Source organism: Mesoplodon mirus, assembly GCF_964341445.2.
Source record: "Mesoplodon mirus genome assembly, chromosome: 16".
Taxonomy (NCBI): Eukaryota; Metazoa; Chordata; class Mammalia; order Artiodactyla; family Ziphiidae; genus Mesoplodon; species Mesoplodon mirus.
The window spans coordinates 54,808,979-54,826,600 of record NC_138992.1 but is presented as its reverse complement, the minus strand read 5'-3'; the positions used below and the strand labels follow the sequence as shown (position 1 = coordinate 54,826,600).

The 17,622-nt window shown below is 39.1% G+C and overlaps 1 protein-coding gene across 2 annotated transcripts in view; it reads right to left on the bottom strand.

Moving 5' to 3' along the window:
* PAG1 (phosphoprotein membrane anchor with glycosphingolipid microdomains 1) overlaps positions 1–17,622 on the bottom strand; it is a 136,069-nt gene that overhangs the window by 44,448 nt on the left and 73,999 nt on the right. The window contains exons 2-3 of one of the 2 annotated variants that reach the window (XM_082600718.1): positions 14,301–14,400; positions 11,819–11,914 (exon numbers count right to left, since the gene is read on the bottom strand). In XM_082600718.1, coding sequence (XP_082456844.1) covers positions 11,819–11,914; positions 14,301–14,372 — 168 coding nt within the window. In that variant the 5' untranslated portion in view covers positions 14,373–14,400. The remainder of the gene's footprint in view (positions 1–11,818; positions 11,915–14,300; positions 14,401–17,622) is intronic. The other variant, XM_082600719.1, reaches the window with a different exon arrangement.

The following is a 17,622-nucleotide window of genomic DNA, read 5'->3' as shown; positions in this document are numbered from 1 at the left end:
CAGATTTAAAAGAGGGCCCGTTTGCACAGGGCCTGAGAGGTAATGCAAACACTGAGGCAGGCCAGGTTAACCACGGGGAAATATTTTCTCCTTCTCAAAGAAAGCGGATGTTTCTCATTTTTCTTTGAAGATATGATCTGCTCATTCTATCTTTTGTTTTTTCTTTACCTTAAGAAAACCACAGCACAAAAATAATGAGAAATGGTGACTGACCCTCAACTTGATGGTTGGGGAATGACAGAGCAGGGTGGGGACAAGGGCAAATTATTATTCCACACCCTCCAAGTTGGGTATTGGTCGCCATTCTTTTAAAAGACAAAAGGAACAGGTTCTATAGTCTTAAAATTTAGATGTATATAGATGTATGAAATAGAACTAATATTTAGGTTTTACTAATCATCTTCTAAAATCTGAAGGATGAAATAGATTATGCTTACTAAATTTTTGGATGGTGTTCATTGGAATAGGGTTTCCAACAGCTCTCAAGACATGTGCTTAATATAAAATGTTAATATACTGTAAATCCTTTACAGTACCAATATTAAAAACCTTAGACTGTTCAGGGATCTTTGAGATCAAGTTCAACATATTTGCATTTAATTTTTGTTTATAAAAAAATAATTGCAGTAATTTAAGATATTTGCAAGGTTTGCAAGGGTAAATTTGTCTCATCTTGGATTCAGAAACCTTTATACAACTACTAGTTTGGCAAACAAATGTCAAAAATATGGATTCCCCTTAAAGATATTATGTATAAATAAAGCCATCAAATTTAGAATAGCAAGCCCCAGATGGTCTAGCAGCATCAACAAAAATCACTTTCCTTGCCAATGTGAATTTCATAAAGCAGAAATCATTCTCAGGCACGCAGAGACAGACACATCAAGTCCACGAATACTTACGGTCATAACGCTAGGTACCAGGTTAGATACTTTATTATGTGGCCCATAAAACAGGACTTTAAAAACAAACACTGTGTGTTCAAAATGAACTGTTTACTCTTTATGGAAACAGCGACTGTACTCTTGTGTTTTAGCGGGAGACAGGGTGGTGAGTACACACGGGACTGGTGGGATGTAAAAGCACAAGCAAGGCCATCAGCAAACCTGTTTGGATTGGGCTGCTTTGAACATTTTAACTTATATTGCCTTTTTCTTTCTGATAATCTATTTAACCTAAATATCTGGGATTCAGTATTTGGGACTACGAATGTGACAGAACTGCCTTGTAAGCATAAGTGTCTTTGTATGATCAGGATTAATGGAATAGGGACTGAGGCTTATAGAGTTTCAGTAGGCACCCATGCCCACTGCCGACCCTGGTTCCCCATCACTCAGAGAGAAAGTGAGAGAAATGAGGATGGGAGCCACAGGTCTCAATCACTCCACCATCAGGACTTTCTAAAATCATAAAAGGAACTGCAGTATAATTGAAACTCAGTGCTTGAAAGCTAAGTGTAAGCAGGTGGACGGCCTTTTGAGGGCCTTGGGGCTCCTGGAGTTGGGGCGCTGGGTGATACAGGCTGGAGTCAGGACGCAGGGCCCAGTGATCACATGACATATGTTTAAGGAACTTCAAGTCCACAGTTATAAAAAGCAGACACCATCATCAATGAACATTTGCCGTATTTCTATACTGCACATTCCTGAATAACTTTTGATGCCCTATTTATTTCAAAGAAGATAGATTTTTTTTTTTTAATTTTGGCTGCACTGGGTGTTAGTTGCAGCATGCATGTGAGATCTAGTTCTCTGACCAGGGATCGAACCCAGGCCCCCTGCATCGGGAGTGCGGAGCTTTACCCACTCGACCACCAGGGAAGTCCCCAAGATAGATTTTTTTTGACCCAGTTCACATCGCTGATTAGAGATAGTCTAGCTGCCAGATAAATAAATCTCCATTGGATCCAATGTGTGGGATCCAAGAGCAATTTATGGATCCATTTGGAATTATATGGGGCTTGGCTGGTTTTGTGAAAATGGTTATAATGCAACAGTGAAAGAAATCAGTAAAGATTTGTTAAGGTTTTTCTTTCTTTGCATAGGTTTAAAAATGGGTTCTGACCTATTAAAATGCCTTTAATATTTCTGGAGTTGAAATATTACACTTTACTGTCTCTGGTTCTTTTCTTGAGTTGACCCTTCACATAGATTAAGTATGTCTTTCTCATGCATGGCTGTGAGGATGTCTGGCTGCCACTGCCAGGCTCTATCAGCTTCATCAGGTGACGACACCTGAATTCTGTGCCAAGATACACATGCCCTCATAGGCAATCGCTTTCCTCTACTTATATTATCTTTCTGTAGCAGAGAAAAAATGCATAACATTTAAACTTCTTGAACACCATTTGGAGGTTCATCTGATACTCTTTAAAAGTAGGCAATTAAAGAATTTGGCTGAAAATCTGATTTTTAATATATGTAAGAAAAAGTTAATAGGTTTCACTTATTGAACATCCACTATTTGCCAGATACTTTTTAACTTGGAGCCTCACCTAGAAAGATCAAGTTACATTTCACTTATTCTTCGTAGGACTGTTGTGAGCTACAGGTAGGTGAAGGAGATTGTAGCAATGGTCACAAGGCTTCCCCTCCCTTTATCCTCACTCCTTGCACTGTGACTTTGTAGGTCCTTCCAGCAAGAAATGTTGTCTATTTCTATACCCTTAATTCTTGGCTGGTTTTGGACTCACTTTGTCCCATGGAATGCAGTGCAAGCAACAGTGTCAGACCTGAACCAAGACCATAGCTTTGCATGTTTCTGCTCTCACTTTTGGGACCCTGCTGGTCCTGTGAATAAGTCCAGACTAGCCTGCTGGATAAGAGACATGTGATCCAGGTGTCCTCATTGTCTCCCAATAGTCAGCCAATTGCCAGAAGCAGAGATACTTAACTGACTGCAAGCTGACTGTAGACATATACATGAGCCCAACTGAAACCAGAAGAATTGAGCCAGACTAAACTACAAACCCACAGAATCAGGAGCTCAGTAAATGGCTGTTGTTTCAAGCTGTTAAACTGTGGGGTGCTTTGTTAGGCAGCCAAAGCTAACTGATACAAAAGGCATATTCTCATCACTGTACTAAAGAGAGGTACAGAAAGGTTAGTAACTTGTCCAAGGTCACTAAACTAGTAAGAGGTAAAGCTATCAGGTATGACCTCTGTCTTATGGGCCCACACTCTTAGTTGCTCCACTGTGCTGACTCTTTTTGATGCAAATGGTAAGTGCCTCCGACCTGCTCTGTGTTGGGCTAAACATATTTCCTACATTTAGGAAACTTACAATCTCCATTTTGTTTTTCTCTAAGGAACTTGCAATATGATAGTTTTGTTCATACTATTGCTTTCACCTGAAATACATTTTTAATTTATTTTTCACCTTTGAAACCTGCTCAAATGTAACTACCTCTCAGAAACCTTTCTAGTTTCCCAAGACAGAATTAGAGTTTCCCATCTGTGGTTGACTGCAAAAGTAACCACAGTTACTCCTTCCTTTATCCTCATCCTTTGTAATGTGACATTTCACTACCATCCATTAAGAGATGAAAGCTATTTCCCTACCCCTTGAATCTAGACTGGACTTGTGACTTGCTTTGGCCAAGAAATGTGGCAGACATGATGGGGGGCCAGTTCTGAGATTAGACCTAATGGGCCTTGCATACTTGCACTCATTCTATAGGTAACCATAACTCCACCATGTGGACAAGACTAGGCTAGCCCTGCTGAAGGGTGAGAAACCATTTGGACCAGTGTTCCATCAACTAGGTTGTCCCAGCTGAAGCCCCCAGACATGTGAGGACCCAGCCAAGATCAGCAAAGCCAAACCACAGTGAACACTGCTGTATGTGGGTGGCTAGTTGAGACCAGAGGACTTGCTCAGCTGAGTCCAGCCTAAATTGCCAATTGCAGAATCAAAAGCTAAATAAGTGGTCATATTAAGTCACTAAATTTCTTATGAAGCAAAAGATAACAGACACAGATCCCTTTGTACTCTTCCGGCATTTTTAAACTTATTTTTGGAAGAGCACAGATATTTGATAAATGTTCAATCAATGAATGAATGATTAAATATGCAATTACACTGAGATAAAATTTTTCTAACAAAACAGAACTCTGACTCTTTATTTTTACTTTGAAGTGAATAATTTCTGTCTTTCTTGGTTGTGAAACAGAGCCATATTTACAGGGCTTGATACTTAGCAGGGGTGCTCAATAAATGTTAGCTTTCATGGATCCTGTATATGACCTGAAATGTCAAATAAAACAAAAGCCAAAGCAAACACTGTAGCACTGAGGCATGCAGGGGATTTTTTCCTAAAACCTTTCAAAATCAGGACAAACTCTCCTGGTATTTGTGAGGTGGAGATCTAGGGCAAGGGACATGATTTTTTCCCCTTAATATTGACAACCTTCTTTCTCTTTGAAAGTATACACTCTTTAAATGATCCATCGCTACTCAAGTCACCCAATTTCAAAGAGTCGGAGAATTCTGCTATAGAAAGACCATCACAGGAGGCATTTCCCACTCCCTTAAGGCTAGCAGAGTGGAAATACCTGGGAAATTTTTAAAAAATGCCTCTAGAGAATAGTTTAATTAGTTTGGGGTACATCCTGCACATAGGGACTTTTAAAAGCCCCTGGATTGACTTTACTGAATTAGTCAAAGTTGAGAACCACTATTCAACCCCTCCCCAGAGTGCTTCCACCAGTCAAGTGATTATTATTGGATTTAACTTTTAAGGCAGACCTAAGTAAGCTTTCCTTTTTATATGCCTCTAATCAAAACACGGCACTGAAAACCTATAGCTAGAAAATAATAATTTCTTATAATGGACAATGACTGACTCAAAAGGAATTAAGAGATAATTATCAGATGAGTATCTTCCTGATGATTAACTCAACAAGCATAACATGAACACTTGGCAGGGTCTAAAATGTCTTCAAGGCCTTAAGTATAATTAGGTATTCAAAATCTTATTGCCCTAAATTAAAGCACCACATAACACTATAAATTATATTAAATAATAAATTCAAAGTCAATTGCATTGAAGCACATGAACCTAAAATCTTTGTTTGAAAATGTACCTTATATGAAAATAAAAATGTATCACAAATTAAGGTATAACTTAATATTTAATATGATTTTGAGTTCGGATTCAATGTGGGCATTTCAAAAAACTGTGGTCTTATCTTCTGAATGTATAAGTGGGTCTCCCGTGGCAACAGTATTATTTTTAAGGACTAGTTTTTTTTGGGGGGATGTAGAGTACAAAAATGCTAGCAAATGATAAATAGTAATCCTATGCTATAAACTATGTAATGCATGCAAATTGCTTTAGTACCAAAATTTCATCGTCAATGAATTCCATTCACAAAGAGACCTCTAGCACATATTCAGAGAGTCAGAATTTTTCTAAGCCACAGTTTTTGGGAGAGAAAAATCTGGTGTGACCCCCTCTGATTTCACAGAAATGGAAACTGAGGTCCAGAGAGGTTAACACATCAAGCAAAGCCCCCAACACCCAATGACTGGGAATTGAGCCCAGGACGTTTGAGCTTGAACGCTCTCATGTCTCCGGAGATGGGTACAAGGAAGAGAGCAGCACAGTGTGTTCAAGCCCCACAGTCACCGTGGCTGGCTGGGATTGGCCCCGGATTTTGCCCATCTCTGCTGCAGGTGGCTGTGTCAGAAGACCTTGGCAACGGGAGAACTAGTTACCACTTCCTACTCCATTTCCTCTTATGACAAAACAGGCTGGAGTCAACTCTAGCCCTTTACTACATTAGGTATGAATACAGTTACTGTATTTTTTTCTAGTCTATTATTAACTTTTTACATTAACATGGTACATTTGTTATAATTAATGAACCAATGTTGGTACGTTATTATTAACTAAAGTCCATATTTAATTCAGAGTTCTTTAGTTTTTATCTAATGTCCTTTTTTTGTCTGTTTCAGGACCCCATCCAGGATCCCACATTACATTTAGTTTGCTCTGTTTTTTCATTAGTTCAACTGTGTGTGTGTGGGGGTGTGTGTGTGTGGGGTGGGGTATGACTACCTCTCTTCTTCTATGTATCCAGTTAAGGACAAAATCCTACAAATTACTCTTCTCAGGTGCTCTAATGTAAAAGAAAAGGGTATATGTTAATGAAGTAATCTGGAGTTTTAATTATGAGAAAAACACTGTAGATAAGAGGAAAGTCAGGTTAAAAAGAATTTGACATTTGGAGGGACCTAGAATCATGGTCTCTGACTTCAACATGGATTAACAGAATCTAAAAAGCAAGGAATGAGGCAGAGGAGTGTGAGAGTTCAGAGTAATAAAAGGCACTTCACAGAGAACTATAGTAATGCAGAAGAAATATTGTGCAATTTATCATCATTTAATTTAGGGGAGTCTGCATTTTTAAAATCCACAGAAATGCAGTCACAGCTTCCTTGCCAATATTTGTATAAAACATTTTCCAAACAAGACTCATTCATCTTACTCTGAAATGAATTGTTAGATCACAACAGAGAATGTTAAAGACTTTGCATCCCTTATAGAAATGCCAAACATTTTACTCTGCCTGATGCTGTACTATAAATAGGGAAATCCAAGTGCTAAAAATGTTCTTCAAGTTGCCAAACATAGTTCTTTAGCATCAACTTCCTCCTACAAATGACTCATTCTTCCAAAGTTTGAAAACGAAAGCTAGTTACAATTCAGAGAAATGTTGTAGCGTACATCGATTAAATGGCAAAGATATTTCATTTATGTATATTTATTTTTCCTTAGATCATATCCACTGAAATTCTTCTTCAGAATTTTATTGAAGTTTTATTAAAGAGTAGTTACTCTCATGAGAAGCGGATTTTTAAATGAACATTAGAACAGCCAAGCAACATGAATATTGTTGGAGAATAATGATGATTTAAATCATTTTGAAATTCGTTAACTTCATTTGGATATAATAGATGTAAAATGTATTTACTGTAATAAAAATAAGTTAATAGTGAAGTCATAACATGAAAACTAATAAGCTCACCAAACAAGATGGTACAAATAATGCCTCAATGTCCAAGAACACAAGGAAATTAAACTCTAAGAAATTTTACCTGATTAAGAAAAATAGGACTCCTGGGAAGAAAGCATCCTTTGTTGTAAAAAGAATAATAAATAGGGAAAATGCCATTGATTTATGATTAATATTTCAAAATAGTACATGAATCTATATATATCTTGCAATAAATAAAGAGAACATAAATAGTATAGGGATTTGTATAGCACATTTGAGGTTAGTACTCATTTGAAGAGGTAATTGCTGCTTTTCACTGAGAGCTGGGACAAGAAACTACAGGAGATGCTCATTTGATGTGGATGGAGCAAGGCAGGCAGCCAAGAGTGGATTCACATTTTCTTCTAATCAACTGACGATACCACTGGATTTTCATCTTCCTTCTGCAAATCACTAGATCTCATATTACCAGTCGTTTACTGGAGAATGGCTAGAATCTCTTTAAACTGACTACAAATAATTATTGCAACCTCTTTTCCTGGCTTCATTAAAGGCTTTTTCACCTGTTTTGACTTGCATAGTGACACTTTTGCAAACCTCTATGGGAGATATTTTATTTAAACATTTTATGGTATATAAGAAGGAAGTGACTTAAGTAAAATTAAAAGATTTTTTTTTGAGGTGGACCATTTTTTGTAAAGTCTTTCTTGAATTCGTTACAATATTGCTTCTGTTTTATGTTTTGGTTTTTTGGCAGCGAGGCATGTGGGATCTTAGCTCTCCCACCAGGGATTTAACTCGCACCCCCTGCATTGGAAGGTGAAGTCTTAACCACTGGACCGCCAGGGAAGTCCCAAATTACTTGATTTTAGGTAAGTTATTATTAAATATTATAATATCATAGTCATTTAAATATAAATTTTAATAATCCTATTTTTACTTTTTCCTATTTAATAAGTGATGTGCTATTTAATTAACTTTACATTCATTACCTCATAAAATACATGACTTGCAGACAAATTTTTGAAAAGGCACACTGGTGTATGATTGATTTGGGAACCAAATATATAAGTTTTAAACTATATTGAATATATTCTGATACCAAAATAGAAATAATTGTTTTCATTAATATATGTCTGGGTATCATACATTTTGAACAAAAATAATCAAGCTATGATAATTTTGTGTTTACTTATAAAACAATAAGACAAAAAGTTTTAGGTCGCAGTTTGTAAGCATTTCTCTGCAATTAATATATATTTGATTTGATTTGACTGTTTTGGTAGCTTATCAGGAGGAGTGTGAGGACATATATATTAAGGGTATGAATGACGTTTATTTCTGATAGATAAAAAGCCAAATTGTATATAATTGTCGCTACTTTTTCTTTTTTAACATTGAATTTTATACCAGACAGATATCCTAATAGGCTAATATAAAACCTACCAAATATATTAAGATATTTAAGATTTACAGAAAGTATAATTCAATAAACACCCATGTAACCACTACCCAGTTTAGGAAATAAAACATCACCAACACTATGAAAAGTATATAAGAATTTTGACCAGATGACTGCAGCTTATAACATCATATCAATGCTTCTTAAGCTTATTGTCTCACAAATCAGCTATCCATGATATGTATAAGGTAACAGTCTATGACTAATTAAAACTAAAACCTCCATGGGAGCCTGCAGTGTTCACATGAGTCGTAAGTGTGCTTGCTCATCTGACTGCCACTGATGGCTTTGTATACTCTTAAGAGGTCCTCAAACAGTATTACGTTCTTTAAAAATATTTATGTAATCACTTTATTTATTAATACTTTTTTTTTTTTTTGCGGTACGCGGGCCTCTCACTCACCCTCTTTTCAGTAAAATGGGAATAATCAAAATAGTAGTAGTAGAGCAGTCTGGAGGATTAAATGATTTAATATTTGCAAAGTGCTGAGACCAGTGCTTGCCTCACTGTCCATGCAATATGTGTTGGTTAAATAGAATAGTATCATTAAGTGTTTACTCCAATTTCCCTCTATTGGTATATGTCTCCTTTCGTAATAGACAAGATGACACACAACATTGGTGAAAACAAGACCCTCGCGCTCCTCGTTTTGAGACAGCCAGGCCTGACTAATTACAAGGATACAAACGAGGCCAGGCTGGGCAGTGCTGCTTCCAGAGGTGCACATGCTGACTTTCTGGCAGGCTGAGGTAGCCTGTGATGGAGAGCCTGGCTGTTACTTGCACGCACTAATGATCAGGCCTCGTGCACAGTTACCAGAGATTCCAGCAGAACGGGAATATGGAGGCAGAACAAGAGGCAAGGCGGCCAGAATCACAGGTGGGCCAGCAATTGCCCTGCAAACTGCGTCTCTCAGGGCTCTCCTGTCCTGCTCCACGGGCAGCCCCTCCCAGGAGCCCCTGGCAGGAGCAGTAGGGGCTGATCCTGCCTCTGCCTCACCTCCCTTCATAGTCCTTACCTCAGTTGTTAAAAATAATAAAATAAAACTAGTTTTAAAACAGACAAAATAAATGTGCCCAAAAGATTGGCACAATAGAGGGAAATAGTTCGGTAACATCTTGATTAATTTTTCTTGATGTCTTTGGCATTTACTTGAAAATAGCATCATTTAAATATATTTTATATATTTTTAAAAGGTTTATAAATATATATTTATTAAAAATGTCAAATATGTCTTAAGGAAGTGTACATTTCTTTAAAAGAAAAAACAAAGCAGTTAATGTACATAAATGATGTCCTAAGTGGTAGAATAAAAGATCTTCACCAGGTGTGTAAGACTAATCCTTATATAAGTTGCATAAAAAGCTGAGACTGGTTTGCTATCATCTAATAGCTGACTGTATACTGATGTCATCATAACTAATTTTAGAAATGTCAGAATTTATATCGTATAGTTCTTGTAAAAACAGATGCAGGGAGATCTTACAAGTACCAGCCAAGATTGGGGAATATGACACATCTCTCTCTGAGCATAAGGACAAGGGGCTGGTGAACTTGGCTTGGAGTAGCTGGGCACACTTGTTCTCAGGGCTCCCCTGGACCAGCTCACGTGCTGTGTCTGTGAACATGGCAGCCTGAAGCCTGGCAACACCTTTATCTGCTCTGGTGAGAAACACAAATGCGCGTGCACACACACACACACACACACACACACACACACACACACCGAGTCCCAGACACCTGGCGCTGTGCTCAGGGGGAAGTGGCGGAGTGGGATAAACGCAGAGCTTTTAAGAAGCACAAATCCCAGGCCGGTGCAGGGTTTGCACACTGCTTTGAACCTTGGCTTTTACAGTTGTTGCCTTTAAAGTTCTGGAACATTCTGAGCATGGCACCCTCTCACACTGTCTCTGGTGGGGCACTTCTTACCCCAAGGCATATCTTTTAATGTGTCTTTTTTTCTCCCACTTGTTTCTGTGAATCATCCGATGACACGCACGGGTTATTTTTCGTTGATACCGACACCTGAATGCTTATATGTAGGCAGCAATCTCAAAGCAGGTCTAGTGCGTTTAGAACGTATTCCTCACCTTTCATGACTTTTTTTTTTTTTTTTTTTTTTGCGGTACACGGGCCTCTCACCGCCGTGGCCTCTCCCGCCGCGGAGCACAGGCTCCGGACGCGCAGGCTCAGCGGCCCTGGCTCACGGGCCCAGCCGCTCCGCGGCATGTGGGATCTTCCCGGACCGGGGCACGAACCTGTGTCCCCTGCATTGGCAGGCTGACTCTCAACCACTGCGCCACCAGGGAAGCCCACCTTGCATGATTTTAATTTTTGTTACTACAGTATTGCGATAGGCAGGCTGCTATCTTAACGACTTTTTCCATGTGAGACATGCATAATGCAATTGTGACGCAAACGATCACTTCAAGGAAAACTATCTCCCCAAATTATGACTTGCACCTACAGTCATGGAGGCTATTAGAATATATTTTTTTAAAAAGCTCTAAGCTGATCCATTGCTTAGGATTTTGAGATTCCCCACCGCTCTGCAATGTTTCCTTTCTGTATGCACAGCACAGATTCCTGCCAAGCCTATTACAGTGAATAAACAATGTCTTCTCTGTCAGAACGGAGAATGAATAGTAGCACAAAATTCTCCTCTAATGTACCGCCTCCACCTTCCTGACCCAACCCCTTCAGAAGAGAACAGGCAGGGTGAGGACTGGGAGGAGAACATTCTTCTCCCCATGCCAACCTGGAATTGCGTTCTGGCCGGCTCAGGACTAGTACTGTCAACTCTACAACAACTGCTAAACAGAGAAAGTTGACAAGTTTATTTTCTTTGAAATTGGATGGTAGGTTTTTGCAAACTCTCCCCTATTCGTAAGTCTTAGTTGGTGTAAAATACTATGATTCAGGTTTTTTCCCCCTTGTGCTGTGAATACAACATATATCTTATTTTAACCCCTAAAAGGAATTACCCGACTCTTTCCTCATGAAAGAAGAAATGCTATTTTTACAATTAGACCACACTGCCTTTTGTTTTCATGAATATCCGAGAGACACTGACACGAAGAAAAACTACAGATTTCCCCTTTCTCCCCTTTTCCCACACATTTTGAATCCAGCTCAGTGGGCCCCCAGATTCTGACGGCATTCTCCTGGTAACACATTTAGAAGAGACTGCAGGATATCCCAACAGCGCTATTTTCTTCCCTCCGGCTCCCTCTCCTTTCGCTCCTATCACTCTAGGTTTGCACCAGACTAAACAATTAAGCCTTTGGGCATTACCACTACAATCTGCACATTCGAATGATGTGCCCCCATCACTGGTACAGTGGTAATATTTACCTTGAAGAAATGTTTGTCCAAATGAGTATTCAAAATGCTGGCAATGTATTCCCTTCGAAACGTTGTGGTGGTGAATGTTCTCCCTTCCTTCTTGGCCTATAACCAAAGAGAAAAAAAAGTTAGGGAAAAGAAAAAAAAAAAGACAGATGGATAGACACTGTGACAGATACTGGTCCAGTTCACTGTAAAAATGCTGGCACATTTACGCCAAACACTGAGCTTTATATTCCTTCCTGAACAAAGCAAACTACGAAGTAGAGGAAAAACTACACATAGTAGTGAATGAATAAAAAATTTTCTCCCAAATAGCAGCCAAGTCAATGTCTAATCAAATACACATCAGTTTACTTGCTCTTTCCTTATTTTTCCTAGTTTTATGACAAAGAAATCTACGTGTTATTGTAGTGATACTAAAATTCAAATAACTGTTGTCTGAATTTGAGAATAAAACAAGTGATTTATTTGAAAAGAGTACGCTTCGAGGTAAGGTAAGCTGTGATTTAATTGTGAAAATGTCTTACGAACAACAGTATCTTTGATGCAGCATGAACAGTGTGGCCTGAATGGCACATGGATCTAATCCTGAGTGGCTCCTTCATCCGTTCCACTGTGGAAATGGGGAAGGTGTGCGGGAATAGAGGAGACCACAGGAATGACTTCAGTTGATCTCCCATCTGTTTTTCTGCTCTGTGTCTGGTGCCCTGCTTTTTCTCCATCCCCCTTTCCTCTCCAATTCTCTTCCCATCCTCTAATATACATCTCCTGTACTGAACCTCTCTTGTACATAAGATACCATGAAAAGTACAGTGACAAAGGGAGGAGGGCAGAAAGATGAAATGAATAAATAAATGAATCTCCAAGGAGAATAGCCTGGATGCTGTCTAAGATTCAGAACCACGCATTATTTTACAGACTGAGATATTGATTCCTGATTTACAATAGAAAAAACTGAATAGAACACCAGCCTTCTAGAGTCGCATCTAGTGATGTTCTTTTATTAGGACCACATATGATCTCTTAGACTGTGTTGCTTTCTTCCATAGCAGAATCAGCGGATTATTTATATTATATTTAGGTACATCAATTGTTTCCCTGACAGTTACCAAGTGAGACATGGCCGCCTTCCGTTTGCCACTGCATTCAGCTACATTATTATTTTCTTTTTTAAAAATAAGTCTAAAAAGATTAGAACAGAACACATAGTCACGAGTGGTCTTTCTCAAACTCGACTCCAAGTCTTTGTCAGTCACGCAAACTAAGAGGGCAGGGCTTCTCTGGGTGAAGGGCTTGACAGACAAGAGCCTTTCTCAAGCCATCTTTCCGTCTTTCATTAGATTTCAAATCAAACCTCCTCCTGAACTCCTGCCACACAGATATTTTTCGATGTGGATTCCAAACCTCTCCACTTCCCCATGTTGTCATTGTCAGTCCCAGAGAGCTCTCTTGAATTCATTAGAGATGTGAGAAAGATTTATTATCTAAAGCAAATTGCTACCATAAAAAAATAAACTGAAAAGAATAAACATTTTTCTTAAAATGCCAAATCTTATTAATATGTATGGGAAATAATATGTTTGCATATACTATCTGTATTACTAGACAGGAGTAAAGAGTCTGATTTTAAAACTGAACATATTATTTGACAGCTAATTTCATAACATAAAATTGGTGCATAATTTTGCATTTTCAGAACATGACTTTCATGAGTTATGTTTTTATTCCAAAGAAACAAGGTAATCAAGACAGTGTGGTACCGGCATAGGGTAGACATCTAGCTCAGTGGAACAGAATTCAGCACCCAAAAATAAACCCATATATCTATGGCCAATTGATTTTTTGACCAAGGTGCCAAGACTATGCAATGGGGAAAGAAGAGTCTTTTCAGCAAAAGATTATGGGGCAACTGATAGCCAAAGAATGGAGTCGGATCCTCAACTCAGACTGTATAAAAAAGTTAACTCAAAATGAATCAAATGCCTAAATTTAAGAACTAAAACTACAAAACTCTTAAAAGAAGACATAGGGGTAAATCTTCATAAGTTCAGATTTGGCACTGGTGTTTTAGATGTGATACCAAAAGCACAAGTAACAAAAGAAAAATAGGTAATTTAAGTTTCATCGAAATTAAAAACATGTTTATGTTTTAAAGGATACTATCAAGAACGTGAAAAGACAACCCAAGGAATGAAAAAATATATGTGTAAATCATATCTGATACAGGACTTTTATCTAGAATATGCAAAGAACTCTTATAACTCAATAATGAAAAGACAACCCAACCAAAAACAGGCAAAAGATTTGAAGAGACATTTCGCCAAATAAATATGGCCAAATAAGCACATGAAAAGATGGCCTCATCAAGGAAATGCAAATCAAAACCACGATGAGATATCACTTCATACCCACTAGGATGACTATAATTGAAAAATCTAAGATAGTAGCAAGTGTTGGCGAGGATGTGGAGAAATCAGAACACTCATACCTGGCTGATGGGGATGTAAAATGGTACAGCCACTTTGAAAACAGCCTGGTTGTTCCTCAAAAAGTGAAACATCGAGTGATTTTACCCAGTAATTCCACTCCTAGGTATATACCAAGAGAAATGAAAACGTTAAGTCCACACAAAACTTGTATGTGGATGTTCATAGCAGCATTATCCATAATAGCCCCAGAATGGAAACAGTAGCAATGTCCATAAACTGGTGAATCAATAAACACAATATAGTATATCCATATGAAAGAATATTGTTTGACCATAAAATGAAATGAAGTATCGATACATGCTAAAACACAGCCGAACTTTGAAAACATGCTAAGTGAAATGTCAGTCACAAAACCCCCCACATATTATCTGATTCCATTTACATGAAATGTCCAAAATGGGCAAATATATAGGTTGCTTAGGGCTGGGGGATGATCATCATGTGGATGATAGGTAAAAATTGTGTGGTTCCTCTTTGAGGTAACTCGAATGTTCTAAAATTGATTGTGGTGATAGCTGCACAGCTCTGTGAATATACTAAAAACCATTAAATTGCACACTTTAAATGGGATGTGAATTATATCCCAATAAAGGTGTTACCAAAACAATATTCTAAGGAACGTGGACATTACACATTACAGTGTCAGTCATTTTCTAGATCAATCTGAAATAAATATGGCAAACCCAAGTATAATTGTAGCTGGAATCATTGGAGTTGCTGTCCTGAGGAAGGGTCTCCTGGCTCCACTGAAAACTATCATAGTCTGACTGAGACAACCTGAGTATAATTCTGCATGGACCAAATACTCCTTTAGGTCCTCTCTCATCCTCATGACTATCTCTGAGTGTGAACAGCAGTTAATTACTGCAAACAATGATTGATCCAATCAAATAGCAATCCTATGCTTTCAGTGCTGATTTCGTTTCCCACTGAATGGAATTTTGGACTTCTGAAACCAGGTATCTAATCAAATATGACTGGCCCCCTACCCTGCATACACTAAGTCAGTAGAAGGCCAATCTTAGCACTGCTTTTTCTATACCGATTTCAATGACAGTTCTCATAAGGACTCTTACCAGCTTCTTAACATGGATGATGTCATTCATAAGAGGCTCCAACAAACGAACTCCAGTAATTCATGATGCTTCTTGCCTACTAACCTGAAGGCTTGTTCTGGCTAAAGCCTCTCAGAGGATCTGAAATAGAATTCTATTTCTGGGCCACTGGGACTATGCACCTGACGGATGGCCTGGCCCAAGCCCCAGCTGCTATTGCTGAGGAGGAGTTTAAGGAGAGGAGAATTTCCTCAAAACTATGCCCTACAGTCTCTCCTAAGGAAGTAGCGATGACATTGACAGCAAACCTCCCTGCTATCTGTGTAGATAAATACTGGAATCTGGTAGCACAGACTGAAGAAACATGAATCCAAATTCATGTTTGAGAGGCTAGACATCTACTCAGTATGAGTCTAGACTCAAGGAGCTCAATGAGTAATTCTTAAATTTAAAAGAAATTTAAAGGTGAGCTATAAATCAACATCACTTGATACTTGAACCCTTTCTGCAATGTCTGTAACATCCAGTTCATGAGTGCAATGTCAAAAATACTTAGCTAAATGTAGCAGTTAAAAGTACTGAGCAATGAATGAATCACAGTGCCTAAGAAATAATAATCACTCAATATTTATTTGCTGATTGAGTACATTTTAAAAAATCAGAGCAGACTCGAGGATATTGCTACAATAAAGCCACTCTCAGTTGCAGTCCCTGAAGACAGAGAAAGGGGTAGGATTGCAGGTCGCTCATGATAGATATATTACCATGGCAATATATCGTGTGCAAATGCCAGCCAAGTAAATACTATCCTTACCCATGCTGTAGTGGAAATAAACTGATAAACGAAACTTAGACCTGCTATTCCAGCCTAGGCCAGATTCCCTCCCATAAGGAAAGGCTTCCAGAAGGAATCCCTTTCTACCTCTTGGAAGCACTGCTAGGTTTGAGCTAGCAGTAAGGAAGGCTTAGTGGCTGCAACCTAGCTGGAGTCCTGGTTCTGATATGCAGGGCTATGCAGAACAAGTCCAGTACTTTCCCTATATGGCAACCTTTGAAATACTTGAAGATACGTGTTTAAAGAGGTCCCTCTTCTGCTGCCTTTTAGTGCCCCCTTCTCCATTTCAAAGAGTATAGTTTTGAGTACCACCTACTATGACTCAATAGAGCACAAAGGCTATATGGAGAAGGGAGCTGAGTGCTGGCCAGGCCTGCTCGTGAGAGCAGAGCATGCTGAGAGCCCAATCCAGCTACAAAGCCCAATCTAGGAACCCAACACAACATCCAATGGACAAGGTAACCTTGATCTGATTCAGGAAATAGTCCTTATCTGGGTTTTGGTGATGATTGGCAGGGGAATTCTCAGGGCCCAGCTATCATAGGGAGGGCAGAGCTATTGGCAGGGAGCAATAAGCTTGGCAAGTCAGGAAGGTGGTCCATTACTGTCCTGGAGGTCCAGTCACAGCTACAGGATCTGGCCACTGGGCAGGATCCATGGGTAAGAGGCACACTTCTCTAGAAGACCTCCTGGCGAGATCAAGATAGACCACGGTACCCAAAGTAGACACTGAGTCCCAGACACTTAATACACAGGAAGACAAAGAGCTGAAACTTGGAAGGTCAAGGAGTGAGTCTCAGGGCAACCTGGAGGTCATTCCTGGGATACCAGATCCTACATCCAAGGATGGCCACTTGGAAGGCAGTGATGATTATCCCAGTGGTCAGCACTGAGGCAATACCATTCTCAGCATGGGAGATCAAAACTCAACAAACACACTCAGACAGCATTGAGCAAGATGACTACGGGCGAGGCACAGAGAGAGCATGATGAGTGGTATGCCCTGCAGCACTGTGGGTTTAAGGATTAAACATCTTAGTATTTCCTGCTTTAGTGAGAACGAATTCAGATCTGGGGAGGGCGAGACAGTGCATGCAAGAGGACCAAGTGGGGAGGAAACAGGGAAGGTAGGAGGAGACATGCTGGGGGCTGACACTTTCATTTGCTGGTGTTCCCTTCTAAATGACTAAGCTCGAAGGCAGTTCTCCAGATGAAGTAACACTGCATCGGGAAGACGAGCTCAGGACTCGTACTTGAGTCAGTTCAGATGCTACACTTTTATTTAGAAAGCCTAAGATCACTGAAGCTTTTCTCACCGGCTACATTATACTGTGGGCATCTATGAATCTTTTACTTGATTAACACAAAATCTAAATTTGTTTCATCTATGATGCTGCTGAGCCACATCTCTCTTTACTGCCTTTTTGCAAT